Genomic DNA, 25446 nt, shown 5'->3' with positions numbered 1-25446 from the left:
AGGCATGGAAATGATATACTATGTTGTGGCCATGACTTATTAAAGCATGGAAATGAAATACTATGGTATGGCCATGATTTACTAAGGTGTGGGAACAAGATACTATGTTGTGGTCATGACTTACTAAGGTGTGGAAATGAGATAGCATGTGTGGCCATGACTTACTGAGACGTGGGAACTAGACACTATGTTGTGGCCATGACTTACTGAGGTGTGGGAACTGCACACCATTTTGTGGTCATGACTTTCTAAGGTGTGGAAACGAGATAGTATATTGTGGCCATGACTTACTAAGGTATGGGAACTAGACACTGTGTTGTGGTCATGACTTATTAATGTTGTGGAAATGAGATAGTATATTGTAACCACTTACTAAGGTGTTACAAAGAGATAATATATTGTGGCCATGATTTACTAAGGCGTGAAAACAAGATAATGTTTTGGTCATGACTTACTGAGGCATGGAAATGATATACTATGTTGTGGTCATGACTTATTAAGGTGTGAAAACTAGATTCTATGTTGTGGTGATGACTTACTACGGTGTGGAAACTGGATACTACAGTATGTTGTGGTCATGACTTACTAAGGCGTGGGAATGAGATAGGATGTTGTGGCCACGTCTTACTATGTTGTGGGAATGAGATAGTATAATGCATGGCAAAGAGATATGTTGTGGCTGTGTGTCAGTAAGTAAATAAAGGTAATCATCCAGCTATACTAACAGTTATAAACGAAATAAATATTAATTTGTCTGTGGTTTACAAATGCTATGGGGTTTGTGGCCACCACATAGTGTCTCGTAGCAACAAATTAAATTCACTATTTTTTTTCTTGTCTCTAGTCCTTAATAAGTTGTATGTACTGTAGGCTTAATATATTATGTTGTGGCCATGCATTATACTATTTTGTTCCCATGCCTTAGAAAGTCATGACCACAACATAGTATCTCGTTCCCACGCATTAGTAAGTAGTTGTCACTGAATATTTCCCCCCATTATCACCACTGGGACTCTAGAAATGCAGCAATTGTGCTCCTTTTTTTATTTTTTTTACTCCAGACATCATTGTTAGGTAAATATCCTTGGGGTGAATCTTAAATCGCGTTATAATCCTTACGAGGGTGCACTACATAGTGTGAAAAGAAATAGCTTTCAATTAACTTGTAGGACACGACAGTAGGGAGCCAGTTTGGATTTATATTACGGTTTCTGATTGGTGCTGGATGAGTGGCTCCGCCTCCTCGTGAATTTGTAACCAAGCCACTCGTGACTACATGAGATAAGCTAACGGCTGGGAAGCGACAGGTGTGTGTGTGTGTGTGTGTGTTCACAGCGAGTCAAAGCCACGTCGCCGAATGAGGAGACTGGCAACTGGTTTTACTGATGCTTTTTCGTTTTTTTTTTAAAGTGGCTGCATTTTTAAGACTGGTATAAATCTCGTTTTAGTTGGCTGAGTGTTGGAAATGGTCGCGGCGGCGTAGGCCTCTGTCATGCCTCGGACTCGCGTAAGAGCATAAGCGGCGCGAGAGAGCTCGGGTCCGGGGAGACTCTGTGTCGTGGACGCGCTAAGTTTGAAAGGTAATTTAAGTCCTAATTTATGTTTTATTCTGACGAAAATGAAGGAGAACACTAACTTTATGGCGATTCGGGTGATAATTACGTAGTTTTATGGCCGCTTTTTGTTTAGATAGAAAGTTTACTCTAGGTATTTGCCAAAAACCGTTATACTATAATCATAATAATAATAATAATAACGGGCTGTGGTTCGTATTGTTCTATGATTTAAGAGGTTTTTTGACAAGAATACGATAAGATGAGATCAGGGCAGGATTAATCTGGTAATTTCTTTTGTGAATAACATTTATTAAATGCATTTGACAAAGATCAGTGTGCAGGATTTCCCCACTGGGACTCAATAACAACATCTGTTCTTCTTTCTGTTTATTGACGTTATTGATCTGTCTGTCTAATAACTAACTGTGTGTCCTCATGCATCTGCAGCTGTCCGCCCTCCACTCACCTAGTCCTCATGAACAGGCTCTCCAGGAACCGTGTTTCTCAGAGCTGTACTTATCTCCTAGGGTTGTCCTCGCTTTCGCTTTTCCTTCCTATTTGATTTGTGCTCTTTCTTTCTTTCTTTCTTTCTTTCTTTCTTCTCGGGACGTAGACACCTGGAGACATGATTGCACCCTCCCGAAAGGACTTTGTGTCTCTGGCAGTAGACGAAAGTGGAGCTTATACAAATGGCAAACAACGCAAGCAGTCGTTCTGGAGGGTGAGATTAGATATTACTACAACTACTTGCAGATATTTTTTTAATTTTGAAAAAAAAAATTTTTTTATTTAGATCATCTGAGTTGATGATACGTTTTCAAGAGTCTTGAATTGAAATCCACGGCTTTTGTTTTGCATCTCGCTCTCGCATCATCCTGTTTTGCATGTACGTGCAGAAATGGAAGCAGTTGTCAAGCCTGCAGCGCAGCCTCATCCTGTTTGTTCTGGTTCTGCTCCTCATCAGTGGCATCGTTATCTATCCCGGCCTTTTGACACAATGGGGAGGTATGCGTGTCTTTTTATCAAGCTTACACTGTGTTACACAAAATAGATCACAAATAGATCGATGTGTTCCGTCACGTGTTGATGCACTCTGTCTTTTCTTTCAGCTCGGTCGGAGACGGCAGAAGGAAGAGACGGTGGCGAAGGGATTCTCCAGCATATGGCGTTGAAGATGGAAGATAAAGCTATTCTGCCTGAGCCTCCTTCGGAGGTTAGTGCAACCTAATCAGAGAGCAGCGTGCTCAGATTTTAACTTGATTTTCGTTTTTTTTTTCTTCTAATATTTAATATAGATACGGTACAATCATAAAGATTTATTGTTTTATAAGTGTCATGGTTTACTTATTCTCACTTGATGGTAGTGAGCTTGATTGTATTTTTCTTCTGTTGTTTATTTTTTCCCTTCTTGGCCTTGGGTTCATGTGTCACATCTCACTATAAATTGGTGTTTTGCATATTGTATTTGGATTACATTGTTGGCTAATCTTCTCCTGCTGAACCCTGGCTTTGAGTCTCCTGATTTCATTGTTATCTAATGTTCTGGTCAGATCCAGATGGATTACTTACATTTTACAACAGTCCTAATTTAATTCACTTTAATGTAATCCTAACACAAGTTGAAAAACACACATTTTATATGGTATTGGGATGTTGTAGGCCAAGAAAGATAAAAAAAGATAAATATATAAAGAAAAAAAAATACAATCAAGGTTATTACCATCATTGAATGGTAAAAATTGAAATTGAAAAAAGAAAATCCTCAGGATGCACAAACTTTCGCCTTTTCTCTCTTATTTCAGCCTAAATGTAATTTCATTATAATAAATCAGAACAATTAGTGCCAAGGTTTTTTCTCAATTTAGTTCTGTTCATTATTATATATTTTTTTTATCTGTTTCAATATTTTTAACAGTCAGTTCATTTAGAAGTTTAAATTTTTATGGCATAATTTAAATACATCAACTTAAGCATGTTGGTGGAGATGCAAACTTTCATGCTTGTTAAAATAAAAGAAATTGCGACCAATCGACATAATCAGTTGAGTAACAATTAGATTTTGTGTTTGGTTGTACATTGTTTGTTAAAAAACTTAATCAATATTCAACAAATGTTGTGTTAATAAATTGTTGCACTTGCTTTATATTCCTTCCTCCACTTTAGTATCTGTTTCTATTTGTTTGTTTGTTTGTTTTACCAGAGAAAATTCTTACGTAAGAGAGGACCGCCTTCCCTCCAGAACCGGTCCCAGAATAAAGAAAACGGTTCCGACGCACATGGGATAGCGATGAAGGTGTTGGGGAAGGAGGATGGGAACAAGTCTCTGATCAGGTCAAAAATAGTTCAGGATATAAATTCAATATAGATCACATAATTTGAAGCAAGGTTGTAATTACATATGTAGATTTAGGGGCAGAATTTGGAAATATGTCCAAAATTTTTTTTAAAAGAATAAAAGTTACACATGTACCAAAGATCTGTGTGATGTTAGAATGAGATGGATCACAAATCCTTGTAAAAAGTGATTATCAACAATGATCGTTATTATAGATGTTTTTGGACTGTCATTTAATGAATGAATGAAAATGTTTTTTTATTAATATTTTCAGTAGTTGGCGTGGCAGTGTAGTCACGGTGGCTAAAGACACGGACCATAAGAAGGAGACGCAGACCGTGGACTCATTATTAGGTCTGTGTTTGTGCTGTTACTTCCTGTATTGTAAATATTACTAAAATCTGCGAGTGCAAAGACACAGTGTCTGTTTACAATGCAGCCTTTTGCCATTACACTTTTCTCATCTTCGACATTTAGTGGCGAGCAGGCTGGAGGCGGTGAGGGAGGCTTTCCAACATGCCTGGAAAGGCTACAAAGACTACGCCTGGGGTCATGATGAGCTCAAACCCATTTCAAAGTCTTATACCGAATGGTTTGGGCTGGGGCTAACTCTTATCGATGCGCTGGACACTATGTGGATCTTAGGGCTGAAAACAGGTGAGTTTTAGTTGTTTTATTTTTTATTTTTTTTCAAACCCATGAATAAGGAACAAGTGAACAGGTTTCCCAGCTTTTCTTATATGGGTGTGGTTCATCTTGGAGGGTTGTGGTTTTTTTATTATTTTTAGACAGTATATACAGTATACACTTGTTGTTGCTGTTAATCCCGTAGGTGTTATTTTAAAGTTTTGAAATCTTCTACATTGTTATAGCTTGTGGGAAATAAATCACCAAACAAAACATTGAATTATAAGGTGTACAAAGGTGTAATAAAGTCATAAATTTTTTTTACATTAGTAAGTATTAGAACATCATGGTGAGTGCTTCATGTGCAATTTTTAGTTCTTTCATTTTAACTTCAAACTAAACTGCTACGCTCTCTTTGTCCTTTTGCAGTAGTAGAAATGACAGCTGACGTATACAGCTGAAATGACTAACATGTGAAAATGTATTTTGAACACACTCTAGGGTTTTTCGATATGTTTTGAGCACCTTTTTTCCTTTTTATTCTTGACTTGATTTTAAAAGAGATTTTAAAAGAGGTTGAGGAAGTTTATTTGAATTCAGCTCTTTATGTCCTTATTACTTTGCATGGAACAGGGAAATTAGTAACAACTAACGTGGGATCGCATCACAAAAATGACCTTGTGATTGAATTGTGAGTGTGACATAAACTCGGATATTTAAGTATTAAATGTTTTGTATTTATTTTTGCAAACTCGGAATATTGGGTTCTTATTACGATAATGTTTGCCAATATTTATTTAGCAACTCCAAATTAATAATAATAATAATAATAACAATAATAAAAAGTACAATTATTTACACAGCCTATATAAATTCCACACTGTGTACTTATTACCTGTAATAAATTGCAGCTTTTTACTATTAAATATTTGCACAGGTTTATATTGTGAGTTATGTTTATGCAATAAATTAACACTCGCACCGAGATAAAAATGTATGTCCAAAAATGAAGCGCAGGTCAGGACACGCTGGGTCAAAATATAGGGGGAAAAAATAACTAAAATATTCGAGATAATTAGTCGACTAATAGCAGTGTTTTCCACTTGTAAAGTGTACTTTGTGTGGGCTGCCCATGTACATTGACAGTCGCGATATATACGTATAAGTGTATCGTACGTATATTTGCTCACCATTATAAGCAGAACAATGCTATCTGCAATCGATCAACTAGTAGCGCACCTATAAATAGTTCCCTCTCACACGACGGCTCCTGTACCTGTTTATCCTGCTACCGTGAGAGCCGTGTACTAAGAGGCAGTAAATGCATGGTCTGCAGAGAAACACAGTTTTGCATGGTAAACGAAACCCAAGAGGATTAATCCCTTAAAAATCAAAGTATAGATCCAAAGTTGGATCTATTTAAAAAAAAAAAAAAAACATCTAAAAAAAAAAAAAAAAGAATCATGTTTTTTTTTTTTTTTTTTTTTTTTTAAGTTGGTTAAAATTAGAAAAATTCAGTTCATATTGCCTATGTTGTACTGGAAGAAAAGGATTTGTCTCTATATTGCACAATCCTGACCTATATCATTATATATATATATATGACATAGTAATGCAAAGAATGGCTAAAATGCTCTTGTTGTGTACTGACAAAAAGTGCCATCTTTGTACACCAAAGATTTTAGTTCTGAATGTTTTTACTTACATTTACATTTAGGCATTTGGCAGACGCCTTATGCTTAAAAGTTTACATCATTGGATACAGGATACATACTTACACTGGGTTAACTAGGTTAATAGTAATACTTCATCTTGCCCTTCTACATACGGCTAGATGGAGCAGAGGGTTTGTAGTGTGGATCTCTGAAATATCAAATGTAAAAACAAGCGCACACACACACTGATCTGCCACCTAGCAAATTCACACCCCAACCCTTTTTTTGCACAAGTACTCTTTCCTGTCCCTGCTGCTACTTTTACAACTACTTAAAAAAAAAAATTTGTGAATCATGTGATTACCCGAACAGTATATTGTATTGTCATGTTGCTCCTGTTTGCATATTTGTATGTTCACTTTGTTTTTTTTGTATAGTACTTGTGTGTGTTCAATAACAATATTTTTTTGTATAGCGCTGTACAAAACAGCTTTATACAATCAAAAGAATTATTTAAGTTTGTATAAGATGTGAACATATATGAATCAAAATGAAAAGCTTGTCCCTGATGAGCAAGGGGAGTTTTTCCTCGCCACTGTTGTCGTCGTCCTCGGCTTGCTCAACAAGACAAAATAAGAAAAGAAAATCACATTGTAGGGTTTTAAAAAAATTTATTTGCAAATTATGGTGGAAAATAAGTATTTGGTCAATAACAAAATTTTATCTCAATACTTTGTTATATTTGCTTTATTGGCAATGACAGTCTTCACAAGGTTTTCACACACTGTTGCTGGTATTTTGGCCCATTCCTCCACGCAGATATCCTCTAGAGCAGTGATGTTTTGGGGATGTCGCTGTGCAACACGGACTTTCAACTCCCTCCAAAGGTTTTCTACGAGGTTGAGATCTGGAGACTGGCTACGCCACTCCAGGACCTTGAAATGCTTCTTACAGAGCCACTCCTTCATTGTCCGGGCAGTGTGTTTGGGATCATTGTCATGCTGAAAGACCCAGCCACGATTCATCTTTAATGCCCTTGCTTCACTCAAAATCTCACAATGCATGGCCCCATTCATTCTTTCCTTTACACGGATCAGTCGTCCAGGTCCCTTTGCAGAAAAACAGCCCCAAAGTATGATGTTTCCACCCCCATGCTTCACAGTAAGTATGGTGCTTTTTGGATGCAACTCGGCATTCTTTCTCCTCCAAACACGTTCTATTTTGGTTTCCTCTGACCATATGATATGCTCTCAATCCTGTACTGGATCATCCAAGTGCTCTCTAGCAAACTTCAGACATGTCCTGGCTTAAGCAGGACCCCTACACGACTGGCACTGCAGGATTTGAGTCCCTGGCGGCGCAGTGTGTTACTGATGGTAGCCTTTGTTACTTTGGTCCCGGCTCTCTGCAGGTCATTCACTAGGTCCCCCGTGTGGTTCTGGGATTTTTACTCACAGTTCTTGTGATTATTTTGACCCCTCAGGGTGAGATCTTGCGTGGAGCCCCAGATCGGGGGAGATCATCAGTGGTCTTGTATGTCTTTTATTTTCTAATAATTGCTCCCACAGTTGATTTCTTCACACCAAGCTGCTTATCTATTGCAGATTCAGTCTTCCCAGCCTGGTGCAGGTCTACAATTTAGTTGCTGGTGTTAGCTATTTGGTCTAGGCCATAGAGGAGTTTGGAGTGTGATTGTTTGAGGTTATGGACAGGTGTCTTTTATACTGATAACAGAGTCCATTAATACAGGTAACGAGTGGAGGACAGAGGAGCCTCTTAAAGAAGTTGTTACAGGTCTGTGAGAGCCAGATGTCTTGCTTGTTTGTAGGTGACCAAATACTTATTTTACTTATTTGACGAATTTACCAATTAATTTATTAAAACTCCTATAATGTGATTTCCTGGATTTTTCTTATTTTGTCTCTCATAGTTGAGGTATACCTATAGTACGATAAATTACTGGCCTCTTCTCATCCTTTTAAGTGGGAGAACGTGCACAATTGGTGGTTGACTAAATACTTTTTTGCCCCACTGTGTGTGTGTGTGTGTGTGTGTGTCTGCACATTTTCTCATGATACTAGAATAAAGTGCCTTAACGTCATTGCTTTAGAAGCAATGAGCAAGTGCTTCATGTAAAATTCTTTTTAACTTCGAAGTAAGCTACTGCAAAAGACGCTCTCCTTTTGTCCTCAGTAGATAAGCCTGTTGACACACAAATCTGGAATGAGTAACATGTAAAAAGGTATTTTAACTCTGAACTGTCTAAGATTTTTTTTTTTTTTTTTTTTTTGTTTGTTTTTTCGACTTGATTTTCCTGCTTGAAAGATTAAGTGATAAGTTTCAGTTGCATCCTGAGAAGTAAAGCAGAGAAGGTTTTTAGGTGACGTTAGCTCTATCGCTTACATCGGATTATTGGAGGAGGTGATGGTTAACAGTCGTAATTAATATTATTAGAAAGTCCAGCAGCATTTATGCACCACTAATGAAGACACCTGGTACATGCTTATGTAATGACATTGTGTGCTTAAGCATTGAAAATAAAATCATAACATAACAAAAATCATAACAGAAAAATATATTTAAAAAAATTTACTAGTGAAGTTTAAATGTCATACTTTTTTTTATTATTTATTTTAAATGCAAGTTATAAAATGAACACTACTCACTTATTATCCACTTTATCACAAACCCATGTTTACTTGAATAGGTTTGTTAATTTATAGTGTCAATTTGGTTTGTCTTAGCTAGTTGGTTAATTAGGTGTCGTGAACTAACTATATAACTAGCTAAAATGTATTAACATGGAAAAATGTTAACCATAACACCACTTTCTTTTTTTTTTCTTTCTTTGTCTTCAGACTGTATGCAACTAAATGATTGTATAAGGAACTCTATCTGGGTTTGCATAATCGTGTAATGTGTCCTTGCCACTGAGAATCCAGGAACTTCCGTCTCACGTCATCTACCCTCTCACTTTCTCACAGAGTTTGAGGAAGCCAAGCAGTGGGTGGACACACATCTTTCATTTGAGAAGAATGTGGACGTGAACCTGTTCGAGAGCACCATCCGTATACTGGGTGGCCTTCTCAGCACGTACCATCTGACCGGTGATGCGCTGTTCCTAGAGAAAGCTGTGAGTATTTGTGTGTAAGAGAGAGAGGGAGTAGTCCAAACACAAAAAGTCAGTTGTTTGTGTATCACATTCATCAAGCACCTCCTCCACTCCTTCTGTTAGCACATGTTCCAACTCTCAGCCGGGTATCGAGGCTTTTAGTCTTTTTAAAGCCTCTGATCAGGCTGAGATCTGACGATGACTATGTCGATGTTCGTGATTCTGTGCAGAAAGACATCGGCTCCAGGTTAATGCCCGCCTTCAGTACGCCATCAAAGATCCCGTACTCGGACGTGAACATCGGTAGCGGCGTGGCTCATCCGCCACGCTGGACCTCCGACAGCACCGTCGCCGAGGTGACCACCATCCAGCTGGAGTTCCGCGAACTGAGCCGACTCACCGGTGACCACAAATACCAGGTGGACGCATAGTGTGCATGAGAGTGTGCATGAGAGTGTGCATGAGAGTGTGCATGAGAGTGTGCATGAGAGTGTGCATGAGAGTGTGCATGAGAGTGTGCATGAGAGTGTGCATGAGAGTGTGCATGAGAGTGTGCATGAGAGTGTGCATGAGAGTGTGCATGAGAGTGTGCATGAGAGTGTGCATGAGAGTGTGCATGAGAGTGTGCATGAAAAAAATGCCTTAACGTCATGGCTTTAGAAGGAATGAGCGAGTGCTTCATGTGAAATTCTTTTTAACTTTTGTCCTCACGGGGGGAGATAAGCCTGACACACAAATCTGGAAAGAGTAACATTTAAAAAGGGATTTTAACTCCAAGATTAACTAAACTGTGTAAATTAATACCATGTAAGTATGTTCAGGTTTTAAGATGTTTGTTATTTTTCCTTTCTCGACTTGATTTTCCTGCTTGAAAGATGAAGTGATAAGTTGCTGTTGCATTTTGAGAAGGAATGTTTTTAGGTGACGCGTATGAAATAAACTTTGTTGTAGTAACCATCTGTTAGCTCTATCGCTTACATCAGATTACTGGAGCAGGTGATGGCTAACAGTCGTAATTAATGTTGTTATTATTGTTGTTAGAAAGAGTCAGTCAGTCAGCACCACTAATGAAGACACCTGGTACAAGCTTGTGTAATGGCATTGTGCGCTTAAGCATTGAAAATGTAATCAAAGTAAAAAAAAAAGTATAACTTTTTGAATTTACTAATAAAGTTTAAACGTCATACTTAAAAAAAAAAAATGCAAGTTATAAACTGAACGTTACACACTTATTATCCACTTCATTACGTTTATTTTCACATTCATACAGTTATCTTATCAGCCAGTCATGTAGCAGCAGCGCAATGCAAATACTCCTGCAGATACAGGTCAAGAGTTTTGACTAATGTTAACATTAGAATAAAGGAAAAAGTGTGATTTTTGTTGGTGATTTGGTTGTTGGTGCCAGAGAAGGTTGGTTTGAATATTTCAGAACCACCTGGGAATATAAAACACACAACAGTGTCTAAATTTTAAACAGAAAAGTGTGGACGAGGGAAAAAAACAATAAAAGACTGAGTGACAGTTGGTTGACCGTGTGTGCGGAAACGCCTTGTCGATAAGGGAAGTCGGAGGAAAAAGATAAGATTGGTTTGAGTTGCCAAGTGGAATGTAGTAGACTTGTAGACGTACTCTGGTTGGACTTTACAGCCTTTACGGAAGATCTTCAAAGTCTTTAAGTCCCAGTTTGACATGAACGCCTCGTGTATGATATTGGTATTCATCTCATATATATGGGCACTGTATATTGTGTCACCCTAATCTTTAAACAGGTAAAGCTCAAGCCCTCGATATACATGCATTGTGTCTTTCATGATGCAGTCTGACAATGCGTAATATAACATGTTGGTCTTTTAGCATTTTAGCAACAAACATATGTCTTTTTTTTAACTTTGTTGGAGTAAATAAAGCAGGTGTGTGTGTGTAGTGGAATTATTATCTCTTGATAAGCATTAATGTATTATAACTTTCGTTAAAAGCGCTATCCAAATTTTATTGAATTCTACACCATTGTGGTTTTGAGTCATTTATCATATCCTAAAAGACTCAAAACAGCTCTTCTGGAACTATTAACCCTACACAAATCCTGTCCCTGAGTAAAAGTACAGACGCCCCAGGGCAACGATTACCAGTAGACGTCCTACATTTACATTGGCGTTTGAGCTAAAGTACAAAAGTTCTCACCTTCTAAAAATAATAATAAAAAAAACAACTAAAGTTTAAAATATACAGGGCTTGTATAAGCGCATATCCTTTTTCATAGAGAAAAAAAAAACTCTCTTTCTCTGCCGAAGATTAACTGAAGCTCTGTGTCTTTTCCTGCGTACCCGATCGCTGATTTGTATACAGGGGTGATAGTGTTCCGGCGTACTGTGGCTGTGGAAAAACAATTATAATTAAAAAAAAATCAGGTTCGCGGATATTGAGCTGTCATTTCTCTAGATTTGAGATGTGCAGGTCAGAGAGCAGCTTTAACGCGTAACGATGACGAGGACCCGATGAGCCAATCAGAAGTAGGGAAGGGCCGGGCCTTGTGTCTTTGTCAAATAGATTGATACAGGTTAAGGCAATGCTCCATGCGCGAAGGTGTTTTTAGCTCTAATACTGTACAATTGAGTGTCTCATACTGGCAACTCAAACCGTGAGTCATGGCTATGTTTATAAAACCAGGGGAAGACATTAAAGATATCGATAAAGGCATAATGAATAAATGGTGCTGGGCTTGGATTGAGGATGTGGGTAGTGACGGAGGGCCCTTTGGAAGCTCGTGTTAAAAGCTCCGGCAACCAGGAGCATGCTATTGCACTGTGTTCGCAAGGAAACTGATGTATGGAACTAGCGGGGAAAAAAAGTGCTGTCACGGCATGAATTAGACCCTGTTCATAAAGCAACAGTCAGAGCACTGCAACACACCTCACGTTTGCTAAGGGCAACAGCCACGCCAGATAATCCCCCCTAAATAACCGATTGTGTGACTGATTTAAAAAATTCGCTTGTGCTCCTTCATTGCTGAGCTTGACCTGTCATTTACTATCGCCCACCCACTCGTCGCTTTATGTAAGAAATTAGCGGAGGATAGACCCGCCCTGGCGCATCTGTCTGTCTCCAGGCAGCACGCAAGCTATCTTCTTACACACGGCATCTCGCCAGGGTTTAAAAAAACCTCTGTCTGAGAAGCTTAAGAATGGCATGTTTTCAGTCAACATTGACGAGGCCACGGACAAAATTTGTATGACGCGGATGCCACTTACTGACCTGTCTTGGAATGGCTGTAGCATCTGTAGCATTTACTTCCATTGATCGTACTAAGATGGGTTAATATTGTCAATCTAGGCACTGAACATATTGAGGAGAAAATTCTGTATTTTCTTGAATAATATTGGGGGCATAATGCAAATATAAAAAAAATATCTAAAAAGAGCCCCTGGACAATAATGATGATCAGGGTTATTCATAGGCTGTTTATATATGTGCGCCCAGGGGCCAACAAGTTATGTGTTAAAAGTGCGTCGCATAAATAGTACCCCCACCCCTGCTTACCTCGAGGGCAAGGAAAAAAAGTTCAGGCTCAGAAATTTTTCCACTATCAGCCCTGTGTGTACAGTATTAGATGGTAAAGATCGATTCGGACTATACAACACACACAACTTTACACAATAAATAAGAAGAATATTCATAAAAATGACCAGTCATAACGTATTGTATTGGCCTTTCACATCTATGTAGAAAAAAAATTTGTGCAGTCTGTACTTTTAGTATGCTAATTAAGCCCAACCTCCCACTGAGATCACGTGACCCAAGACCTCATTATAATGTTTTTCAAAATGGACCATCGTGACGGATGCAGAGCGAACGACATCGTGTTGCATTTGCAAACTCGTTAATATTCATTAGCGTCTGCCAAAGGTAGGCGTATATACTGGGTCAGTTTTGTCTGTATTCAATTATTTCAGTGTTAATAAAACACGGTGTATTTGCTATTGTGACTTTTTTTGGGTTTTTCTTTTTCTATTTTTTTAACATACATTCCTACACATGTAATATGATTTTATTTAAGTGACGGATGAATGTACATTATTCAAAAATGTTTCAGATGTAACACTACTGTATTGCTATGTATACTTTTAAAATTGTGTGCAATGTCAAAGAAGACAAAAAGGTGTGTGTAATGTATTTTGTAAATGTATTTTACATTCTTTTTATTTTATTTTTTAATTTATTAATATTTTGTCTCCCTGCTTAGGATGCAGTAATGGAGGTAATGAATCAGGTGCACAAATTGGAAGGGAAGCACGAGGGTCTGGTGCCCATGTTCATCAACACCAACAGCGGGCAGTTCACCCACCTCGGCGTCTACACACTGGGTGCTCGAGCTGACAGTTACTATGAATACCTGCTCAAGCAGTGGATCCAGGGAGGCAAGACAGAGACAGAGTGAGTCAGCCAAGAATAGGTGGGGGGGATGGGGTTCATGTGTGTGTGTTTCCAGCAGGTGCCATAAATCTGGATTACGCAACATGCTTACAGAGTTGACAACTCTCATTCCCTCTCGCTGTTTGATTCGCTCAGCACTCATCTAACGCTCGACATTTCAGAGTGTGATTAAACTGCATGGTGCCTCTTTACTCTGCTGCATCAAGCGCTGTTGGGGAACGATTTCCCTGAGGAGCTGTGTGTGTCTGTATGTGTGTGAGGAAGAGAGGGTGTGTGAATGAGAGAGAAAGAGAGAGAGGATAACATTTTAAATATTCATACGCAGGTGCATGCATGTGTGGGTGTGTGTGTGTTTGAGAGAGAGGATAACACTTTAAATATTCATACCTAGGTGAGTGAGAGTGGTTTAATCTTTGTATGCAGATGTGGTTAAAAGTAAGGGTCTTATTTATTTTTTTATTTCATGTAGCTGGGCGCTGTTTGTACAACCTTATCTCCTAAGCTTTTCTAATCTTTGGCAGATTTAATCCTGTTTTATTTATTATTATTTTATTATTAAAGTCCCAAAAGGTGTGAATACCAAATGGGTAAACTTACAGTATACAAACATGTGGAGAGACACATTTTATTTATATACACACACTAAAGTTTTTTAAGAAATGGTTTAATCATTAATAATTAAAAATAATCATAAAAAAAAAAAACATGATCAGCTTCAATGTAATCAGTGATGATATTTCAGGTTGAAGCCCACATCCATGTCTGTCTGTCTGTCTGTTTTTCTATACGGGAGAACTCTGTCTAACTTATCAATAGGAAAAAATAAAATTTTGTAAGGTCGAGTATCTTACGGCTTTGTTACGCCAAGTTGTCGTATTCCCTGCGTATTAAGACCCGGCACGTAACTGTACATAACATCACTCACTCAACATATTTATTTGAGCGGCTAACACTTCTGATTGCTGCGGATATGTTCGCTCTAATGACACGTGTTCCGTCTCATAGTAGCGAGCCTCGTCAATGTATTAATTAGTAACAAGGGTTTCGGAGTGTAGGAGACAAACTGGTTTTAAACTTAATGTAGGAAGAATAATCATACATTGATCTGAAGATTCATGATTTAAATGTTTTCAGAAGTTACAACTTATGCTGTGTCGTGCATTTGTGAGGATTTGGGTCATCATGGTCATTTCTGTGTCTTCCACATATTGTGCTACGGTAAAATATCGCGTCTCCTATGAGGTAATCTGGAACAAAACTGCTCATGACGTCCGTTCTAGTAAACAATTTGATTTAATTCATGGTGCAGATTAAACTTCAGGCAAATACAGAAGGACTGGCAAGGTTTCATTAAATTCTGTCTAGCCAGTTTCGCGTGATGCTGTAACAAAATCATCTGGACAGACATACATACATAAAATTTTCTGAGACATTGGTCCTGATACTGGCGTATTTTACGCAGACCAACTTGTGCAAGGTATTTATGTTCATAAATTTAAAGGCATCGTAGGCCCTTGCATTCATATTAACACTTGATTTAAAAAGTATATTTTTACAACACGATGGCTTTTTATGTGAATAGGTGATTAGCTGTGCCAGTTAGAAATTGAGCTGTGTGCAAGATAAGAAACTTGTTTGTACAAGCTTTTTAAAAACGCACACTTTATTTATATGCCCTTAGCGGTTCTGTCATTTTGCCCTCGTTTCAAAACGTCAGCTTGTAAAAAATTGTAGCCTGATACCATGGTTGAGAAAAAAACTTTTAAAATGTAAAATAGCATAACTGACGATTTAATAAAAGCAAACTGAGATTAAAACATGCGCAAAGTATGAATAATTATTTTTAACTACAAGGTGTTGTAATTGAAAAATATCTATAGCATCTGGCTACTTGTATTTAACTTTGCTCTAAGTTTGGGTCATGTCGGACCTGACATGTTGAACCTGATTGATTGAGGGTTTGTTTTTCCTGAGGCTAGTTAATAAACACTAGTCTCAGGTTTAGACGTTTAGTTCTCACTCGACGTCAGAGCAGTTGAGGTGACATTTTAGATCAGTAGATTTTAGTAGAAGTAATGAACCAATATATATTTAGTAGCTCTATTAAAGCTACAACCTGCAGCATGTCTGGAGTGTTTGCAGGTTATATCAAAGCTTGGTCATGATTCAGTTCTTTTTTTTTAATTTTTTTTCCGCCTGCCTTCTGTTTTATTCATTCAATCTTATCGCTATTTTAATGTCTATAAAACCATAAATACCAGAGTGTACCGAGTGTTGTGTGTACAAATGTTCCCAGTAGCAGGAAAAAGAAAAACATTGATTTTGGACAGAATCCCTGCTCAGTCTGACTCAGACAGCAGATCCGTTATTGGAAATAATTCTATTAACCACTTCAATACGTCTAACCTCAGGGACTGTAGTTGGGGGATGTTTGCTTTCAATCTTTATTATTAATCGATAATAATAAAGTTTAATGTACAGAATGTGTATACGCACTGTAATTTAATACAAATTTGTGTACAATGTTACCAGGACTTTAAATGGTTACAAATAAAAAGGAAAATGGTATAATGGACTAATCCAATAAGAAAAATGGATGGAACCAAAGCAGAGGAAAATTGTAATATTTCTAATTAATTAGGAATAAATATTTCTTTCATTAAATAATGATCTACAACACTCCTTTGGCAAACACGACCTCAGCCTTTTATTAAACCCGGAATGTAATTTTTGGCTGTATGTAGAATTTTCACTTTTTTTAATTAATTTATCATGGACGGGGGAAAAAAAAGTATTTCAATGTGTTTTCAGGTTGTTGGAGGACTATCTACAGGCGGTGGAGGGGGTTAAAAAGAACCTGGTGAAGAAATCTTCTCCTCTCGGCCTTACGTTTGTAGGAGAGCTGTCTCACGGACGCTTCAGCCCCAAGATGGTACATAAGTCCCATTGCTCTGTCAAAAGGGAACTCAATATGTAAATTAAGTTTCTGGTTCTGCTTCTAAATTTAGATTTTTTTTGGTCACAGTTCATTTCAGCTGTGTTTAATAGGAAGGAAAAGCAGATAAACAGGAGATTATAGAGGCCTCCCACAGAAGCTGCTTTAAATAGAAGGTTTATTGTGGCTGGCACTCTTTCTCTCACTCTCTGCCCTCTTCTTTCCCTCAGGATCATTTAGTGTGCTTCCTGCCTGGCACCCTGGCCCTGGGGGCATACAACGGCCTGTCGGCTGAGCACATGGATTTGGCAAAGCAGCTGATGGACACCTGCTACCAGATGTACAGACAGATGGAGACAGGCCTGAGTCCTGAGATAGTGCACTTCAACATGCAGCCGGGCAGCGCACAGGACGTGGATGTTAAAGTGAGTTTGATTTCTAGCTTAAAGGAAGGATTCCCCTTTTTTTTTTTTTTTTTTTTTTTTTCCTTCCTTATTTTTAATAATGTGATTTAAATGTGGGCCACAGTGGATGTGGATCACAATACATTGCTCATATGCAATTGTTTTTGTTTAGTGATTTATTCTTTTACATTCTGCGACAATACTGGGGTTTTCAAAAACTATGAAATAACACATGGAATTAGGTAATTAGGAATTATGTAACAACAACAATCAGTTATCATATTGACACGGGCCAGCTTTTTTGGAATAGTTCTTGTAACAACAGTATTGTCAAGTGCATTTGTAAATGCATTCTACTGCAGAGAAGTTAATTTAGAGTTACCAGCCTCAGAAATCACCAATTAACAAACAGGACCTCAGTTTAGAGCCGTTATGAAGGATTTACAGAGCATAAGTATCAGATACATCTCAATATCAACTGTTTAGTGGAGATTATTGCATATTTGGTCATTACAAGATGATCCTTATTTAGAGAGATTCTCATAACATATAGACTTCACAGTGCCAACTGTGACTCAAACAGAAGCACTTGGAGTGGCACAGCCATAGTAATATAATTAGATCTGTGAAGTTGCTTACAAATCTGCCTTAGAGACGTTTAAAAAGAGAGACCATAAATAGCCCAATTGGTTAAATGGAGGCAATAACGTCATGGAACCAGCGATTGCAGGAAAGCGTTCTACCTGAAACATCAGCAGAAAGCCTTGTGACGCTCTTGAAGGCCAGGAATGAAGTCAAAACAAACAGCTAGACAATGCATGAACAACCACTTCCTGGACCTGTGCCAAAGCATACTGCAAGCAGCTGACTGTGAGAATATCTGCGCAATGTTCGGCAGCATGAAAAGTCATTAACTCCAAGTGCTCAAGACTGCATCTTTAAAAATCTAAGCCAGGAGACATCACAGACCAAGGGAGAACAGATGGAGAGATGAGTAGATTATCAAGAACCACTGGGAAAGCCTTGGGTAGTGACGGCATTGCTCTATCAAGGCAGGCAAGGACTGTGCCCTCATAAACCAAATGCATGACTTGCTGCTGCAGTGCTGGGAAGACGGGCAGGTATCGCGAGATATGCAAGACATAATTACACCCATACAAAAACAAAGATGGCCTAAGTGATTGACAGTTTACTGTACAATGTCCCCCTTCAGCATTCTTGTCAAGGCTTTTGTGTTGAAGTAGTTCTAAAAAGACTCGTCACTTGGTGAACGGGTATACCCAGAATCGCAATGTGGTTTTTAGGGTGGGAAGATCTACTGTCAATGTAATCTTATTAACGCAGGCGCAGGAGAAATATAACGGCTTCTTTACCTCGCCTTCATTCATCTGGCCAAAGTGTTCAACCTGGTCAATCGGAAGGGGCTCTTTAAACTGCTGCAAAGGATTGGAAAATAACCAAATCATTTAACAATGACATGAGAGGACTGAACTGTATGATGGCTCTTTCTCCAATCTTTTCCTAATCAAGATTGAAGTAAAACATGGATGTGTTCTTGCGCCTACTTCATTTGGCATGTTTGATACAGTCTTTTTAATCTTTTAAAATTATTATTAATACTGCTCCAAAAATGTTAGTCCTGGTTTGAGTTGAATGCCCCTTGTACTGTATACATTTTTGGTTATGCATGCAGTATTGTGCAAATGTCTTAGGCACCATATTATCTATAGTGCACGTCGTGTTTTTTAACATGTCTGCAAAAACATTTCCTATTTCCAAACCTTAAAATGTATTGAATAACATCTGCAAAGGAATATTTACATGTCTGTAAGTAAAGCAACATATTACTTGACGGACCAGTTTTCAGATGGCTTTGCATGAAAACATAAAGGCACAAGTGTGATAGTTACCAGAAGGACTCGTATGGCATATCCTCCAGCATGCTCAGTAAAACATCCCAGCTGTTTTACTTGTACGACTGCACAAATCTGTATCTTACACTACTGATTATTTTTAAGCACAGAGTTTTCACACTGTGTTCGGTATATTACGCTTTTTATAGAAGCTTTATTTTATGTAGAAATGTTTTTAAAATAATTTTTGCTCATGGCATTTTATTTATTTGAGTAAAGATATTTTCACAGCACTGTTAAAAAAATTTTGACTAGAGCTAAATTGTGAAGGCTAGACCACTGGGTCAGAGCAACTCCAAAACTACTGCTCTTCTGAGGTGTTCCCTATCTGCAATGGTCAGGACCTTTAAAAAAAAAAAAAAAAAAAAAAAAAGGAAGTGGTGCAAGAAAGGAAAACCAATGAAACGGCGACAGGGTCACTGCCGGCCAAGGCTCATTGATGCATATGGGGAAGAGAAGGCTTGTTCATGTAGTCAAATCCAACAGAAGAGCTACTGTAGCGCAAATTGCTAAAAAGTTTAACGCTGGTTTAGTGTCTCCAAAAGGTGTCCAAGTTCCAGAGGTGGAAAGAGTAATAAAATTTGGTACTCAATTAAAAGTACTGTTACTTCAGTGAAAATTTTACTGAAGTTCAAGTAAAGTTACCATTATTAAAATCTTGTGAAATAAAAAGTAACTCATTAAAATTTACTCAGAGAAAAAAAAGAAACCGAGTTACTTTTTTCTTTAACAGCGGGTGTGAATTGGGGGATTCTAGTGTTGTTCAAAATAGACAATGGGATATAAAGCTCAAACTAGTTGTTTTTAATTGAAGGAACACCTTTGCATAATAAACCTGTGGTTGCTTAAATATGGCCAGGGGTTTGCTCCATAAGAATTTCATGGCATTTCGGTCTCAGCTGGGTCTGCATTACTCTCATCCTCTTCGTCTGTATCCATCGTTCTTGTGAATTTAGCGTGTTTGTTCACCCCGTCCATCAATTAATCAGTGCAGTGGTTTTCAGGGTGCAATTTTTTTTTTTCTTCCCCGTGCATTATTTATTTTATTTTTTAGTCAGTAGCGAATATGATTTAAAATGTAGCGAAGTACAATACTTTAAACAAAACGTAAAGTAAAAGTAAAATTACAGATTTTAAAAACTACTTTTTTACAGTAACGTGAGTAAAAAAAAAATATTTCCACCTCTGCCAAGTACACAGTGATTTTGGTTTCTGAAAGGTGGACCTACTCAGTATCCATTTAACATGTATCCATATCTTTTTAAAATATAAAAAAGTATAACAATTAGAGCCAAGGCTTAAACAGATGCCTTCTGATTTCACAGCACTCGTGTATACGGTGATACAAGTATGTGAAATAATATGTCTTAATGTCTTAAAACTTATTTAAGATGGTTTTCTCCTTTTGTGCAGTGATTGTTCTTGTCCAGTTCCTGATAGGCTACTGCTTTTAGATCACCCCAAAGAAAAAAAAAAAGTAGTTTCTGGTTTTAATTGATGTGTTGGAAATCTCTTCAAACGGAGGCCTCTGACTTGCTGCTCAGGGTGGCGCTGTACAGTCTGTTTTTGGTGAATGACGACTGGGCAACCTAATGACCATTAAGACATTAAAGTGTACTTCATATTAACATAAACTTCTTTTGCTATTACAGTGATCTTTCATCCTTATAGCACGTCATGGATAGTTTTACGGCCCTGCTGTCTGATATCACCCAGATAAAGTTGAATTTCCTGTTGAGTCTGGTTCCTCTCAAGGTTTCTTCTTCTCCCCATGAGTTTATTCTCATCACTGTTGCCTTCGTCTTGATCACCAGGGACAAACTGATTAGATGAATGTTTCCATTATTTTTATTTTTTTAATTCTGTAAAGTTGCTTTTTGATTAGGCGTCAATGACCATTGTAAAAGCGCTATACAAATAACATTCTGTAGAATCTTCCATTGTTGGTTTCAAATCCATCTCAAATCAGAAATGCACACTCTGGATCCAGGTTTTTGGGCCACCTTGTATTCTGTCTGCTGCTTAGAGTCTGACCTGATTTATTATCTATTGTCCACAGCCTGCAGACAGACACAACCTGTTGCGTCCAGAAACCATAGAGAGCCTCTTCTACCTGTACCGGTTCACCAAGGACAAGAAGTACCAGACCTGGGGTTGGGAGATCTTTCAAAACTTCAATAAATACACCAGGGTAAGACTGCAAAAAAAAAAAACCTGTAAAAAGCTGAATGTTTTTGTTTGTTTGGTAGCTTATAATACACAGTAGACTATTAAGTTCTCATATGCTCAAGTTTCACACTTGTGCTGGCTTGTAGCCGGAGCTGTGTGAGAGCCTCCAGTCTGTAGTTTCTCTGGCACAGATCTGCTCTAAATGTTTCAGATGTTTTTACTCACCACTTGTCTCCTTTTACATAAACATTGAACTGATCTTTTACGGCCCACTGCATGCCTGTGTGTATTTTTTTTTTTTTATATATTTATAAGCAGTAGAGATGATCAAAATTTGTCAGTAGCAAAGTTATGCATAGATGTATTGTTAAAAGGAATGTTCTAGCAATTTAAATAAAAACTAATAATTCCTATGGATGGACATATTCATAAGTTTAAAACCTTTTATTCAGTAAATTTGGTTGTGAATAATTGCACGTGTAATAGTAATATTTGTTATTTATAATATGCATGCCAGTTCAACACAAAACTGTCTTGCACAAAATATAGAATTTTTTTTTTATTTATTTAGTCAATGTGAACCATATGTGCATATTTTTCTTACTACTCCATATCCTTATAAGTAGAATGATTTAGCTTTTTTCTTCCTTGCTCATGTATATCATATTCTGTAAATAATTTTGAATATACGCTGCCCGCCCAAAAAAAAAGATGAAGAAGAAGAAAGGTCAAATTATTGGCCTGTACAAGTACTAACAACAATTAAGGAGATTTGAAATTACTTGATTTGGGTCAAGAACTGTCCAACATCTTATTATTATTATTATTATTATTATTATTATTATCAAAACCTGTATGGATAGTCCCGAACCTTCAATTTTGTGGAGAAAATTTGTGAATTTTTTTTTTTTAATAATAATCATGAATGGACATCACTTAATGACCTAGTAAAAAAAAAAAAATCCAAGCAATGTTTAACAGTGGATGTAATAGTGTCTCCACATTAAAATACTCAAATTTGCTAGGGAGCATAAAGATTGGACTTCGGAGCAACGAAAAAAGGTCATGTGGTCTGATGAGTTTAGATTGATCCTATTCCAGAGTGATGGGCGAGTCAGTGTAAGAAGGTAAGCACATAAAGCGATGAGCTCATCATGCATAATGCAAACTGTACAGGCCTCTGGAGAGAGTTATGATCTGGGGTTGCTTCAGTTGCTTAGGTCTAGGCTCAGCAACGTTATGTGGCAAAAAAAAAAAAAAGTTGACCTGAATGTACTGAATATGATCAGGTTATCACATCTATGGAGATTTTCTTCCCTGATGGACCAGACATATTCCAGGACTCAAACTGTGAAAGTGTGGCTCTGAGAGCATGAGGAATCATTTTCACACATGAACTAGCACCACACTGTGCATGAAAGCTGAAGGCGGTTAATGAAATTTTGGGAGAGTGTGACACTTTGTTTTTGGCCAGGCAGTGTAATAACCCTATTATGGTAATCACCCCGTTGTTTTTAAATTATTATAATATAGTCTTTTCAAAAGTGGATGTTGGTGGGTGGGTGGATGGATGGATGGATGAATATTGGTGGATGGATTGATGAAAGGGTGGATGTTGATGGATGGAAGGATGGATGTTGGTGGATGGATGGATGTTGGTGGATGGATGGATGGATGTTGGTGGATGGATGGATGGATGTTGGTGGATGGATGGATGGATGTTGGTGGATGGATGGAAGGATGGATGTTGGTGAATAAAAGGGTGGATGGATGGATGGAAGGAAGGATGGATGTTGGTGAATAAAAGGATGGATGGATGGTAGGATGGATGTTGGTGAATGAATGGTAGGATGCCTGAAGGATGGATGAATGTAGGTGGATGGATGGATGTTGGTGGATGGATGGATGGATGGATGGATGCATGTTGGTTGATGGATGGATGGATGTTAAATGATATAGATGGCTGTTGATTAATTAATAAAGTTCGAGTTCCCCTGCATTAAGGGATCTCCTTTAATGTTACACACATACATCACATATGCAGTTTATCTTGTAGTTCTGACTCTGGCTTGTGTTCTTAGGTCGAGTCTGGTGGTTACACCTCCATCAACAATGTGCGAGATCCGAAGTCCCCCAGTCCACGAGACAAAATGGAGAGCTTCTTCCTGGGCGAGACACTCAAATACTTTTACCTACTGTTTTCAGACAATTTTGATCTTATTAACCTGGACGCATACGTCTTCAACACCGAGGCCCATCCTCTTCCCATATGGCCAAAGTGATGGACATGAACTTCTCTCTCTCTCTCTATCTACCCTTTGTTCTTGCGCACACACACACTTCTCTCAGGGCTTTGCAAAAGAAATGATCTGTTCCTTTACTATCTTTACTGCCTTGTTTCTTTTTTCCTATTTTGGAAACAAGAATTTTTTCGTAATCTGACTTTTATAATTAGTGACGATTTCAAAAGTCACGAGACACAAATCAGAATACAGAAAAAAAAAAAGCCTGATGACGCAACACGCTTCTTTTACTACGGCGTTAATGTCATAATTTAATTTGTGCTGAATAAGAACAAATCTGATTCTAAATGCTGTAGTTATTAACCATATCCAGCACGACTGCTTAACTCCTCACCCCCCTCCCGGTCAGAGGAGAAGGCTTCAGAGTCGCCTGTGAGATGATTACAGCCTAAGCGCCGCAGCAGCCTAGAGCAGGACGAAGGGAGACAGGCACGAATTACGCTGTCGTAACCCTCCGTGTTATTCGCTTGTTTAAATCTGTGCAGTCTTATTCAGTCCGAGAGTCGAATTCACTTTTAAACTGTGAACCTTTTTGTACAGACTGAGCACTTTATGGCACCCCCTTTCCCCTAAATCTGTCCTGTATAAACATTTTTACTTTTTCCAGTTTTTTTTTATCCCTTAACATGAAAGTTAATGTCCTGTTTTTAATATATATTATGTTTCTATGCCGAGTCAAGCACAGATATCACTGCCATTCCTGTATATAGGAAAAGTAATTTTGTGTTTTATGTGCAAGATTTTTTTATTTACTAATCATTACTACATAAAAATTCTAAATTAAAAAAAATTTTTAAAGGTAGTTTATACCTAAACATGGACCAGTAAGAAAGGTGTGTGAGAACAACTTCCTTACTTCATTTTTTTTAATCCTGCTATAATAATCTCCTCCTCCTGAGCTACAATTAGCTGTTTGTCCTTGTTTCAAAGTCATATGACGACTAGACAGTTTAGGAGTCGAATTACAGAAAAATTAGACCAATATCCTGAGTCATAAAGTTAGTTTAATAAATTTTTTAATTTCCTTAAACCACAGCACTCTTAAATTTTTGACTATTTCTATCGAATTCCTTTCTATAATAGTAGCTTGCAGCTCTGATAATAATATAAAACAAATCATAAAAAGGTTTATATGAATACACTCGATCTATCAAAACAAATGTATATTTGTTTTGAAACAAAGAAGAAACTAACAGTCATAAATGAAATAGCGTAAGGTTTTCTAAAGCGTTTCTGGAAGGATTTGCCGCGTCAGTGCTTTAATAATCAGCGTGGAAAGGTGCAACACTTTTACATTTTCCTGTAAATGTAGCAGAAGCTGCTTTTTTTTTTTTTTGTATGTGTATGTATATATATATATATATATATATAAAATATATGAGGAATAAAGCACATAAGATTAATCAGAGCATCACGCCACTCTTTCCCAGAATAGTGCGTCCCAAAGTTTTTTAAGATATTTCTGATCAGGTGTCATGTAATTATTATTTTTTTTTTTATTCAGCGTAACGGACTTGATATCTGTGATAGCACTTCGGCTCTTTAATATAAAACAATTTATATTAAAGAGCCGTTTTATATAAAAACGTATCTCGCTCTTTACAGTTGACTGAATAGAGTAGACGTTGCCTAACGTCTGACCAAGAGCGCCGAGCCAAGGAGGGTGGAAAAGACTGAATTTCTTAATCTTGTGTTGTTCTGCTTGTGCCTTTTGAATCTTTACTGAGCAATGATAGCGAAGTCTATTTTGATTCCTGAGACTCGTGTTTTGTATCGAAATGTCACATATCCGATAAATATGGCTGGGTTTTTTTTTTGTGTTTACAGATTTTTGTCGTAGTACCCAGAAATCTTTTTGTGCTTATTTATGATGATTGTTTAAATCACTGTTTAATGAAACCAGCTCATGTGCATTTTGTAGTAGTGTGTTTAAAAAAAAAACATTAATGGCCGATGTGCATATTTTACATTCACAATTAAGGGCTTTGTATGTATGTATGATG

General features: G+C 37.6%; 1 protein-coding gene across 2 annotated transcripts; it reads left to right on the top strand.

Annotated features, from left to right (window-relative positions):
• Positions 1–1275: 1275 nt before the first annotated feature.
• Positions 1276–24777, top strand: man1b1b (mannosidase, alpha, class 1B, member 1b). Of its 2 annotated transcripts, XM_053481282.1 has the most exons (15): positions 1276–1307; positions 1449–1580; positions 2170–2277; positions 2453–2561; positions 2666–2769; positions 3757–3887; positions 4166–4245; positions 4369–4548; positions 9158–9306; positions 9516–9704; positions 13529–13719; positions 16531–16651; positions 16885–17079; positions 21031–21162; positions 23222–24777. In XM_053481282.1, the coding sequence occupies exons 3-15, from the start codon at positions 2182–2184 to the stop codon at positions 23420–23422; spliced, it is 1878 nt and encodes a 625-aa protein (XP_053337257.1). In that variant the 5' UTR covers positions 1276–1307; positions 1449–1580; positions 2170–2181; the 3' UTR covers positions 23423–24777. The 2 variants fall into 2 exon arrangements, with proteins under 2 accessions (XP_053337257.1, XP_053337258.1); XM_053481283.1 differs by lacking the exon at positions 1276–1307 and having other exon boundaries at positions 1314–1580; positions 4169–4245.
• Positions 24778–25446: the final 669 nt, after the last annotated feature.

The sequence above is a fragment of the Clarias gariepinus genome, chromosome 21 (genome assembly GCF_024256425.1).
Source record: "Clarias gariepinus isolate MV-2021 ecotype Netherlands chromosome 21, CGAR_prim_01v2, whole genome shotgun sequence".
NCBI lineage: Eukaryota > Metazoa > Chordata > Actinopteri > Siluriformes > Clariidae > Clarias > Clarias gariepinus.
This window is presented reverse-complemented; position numbering and strand designations above follow the sequence as displayed.

What these genes read in the sequence shown, in the direction of transcription:
- man1b1b (XM_053481282.1), top strand. Translation starts at nt 2,182, where the DNA reads ATGATTGCACCCTCCCGAAAGGACTTTGTGTCTCTGGCAGTAGACGAA. An exon ending in GACCGTGGACTCATTATTAG is followed by an intron (nt 4,246 to 4,368) that starts GTCTGTGTTTGT and finishes TTCGACATTTAG; the next exon opens with TGGCGAGCAGGCTGGAGGCG. An exon ending in GATCTTAGGGCTGAAAACAG is followed by an intron (nt 4,549 to 9,157) that starts GTGAGTTTTAGT and finishes ACTTTCTCACAG; the next exon opens with AGTTTGAGGAAGCCAAGCAG.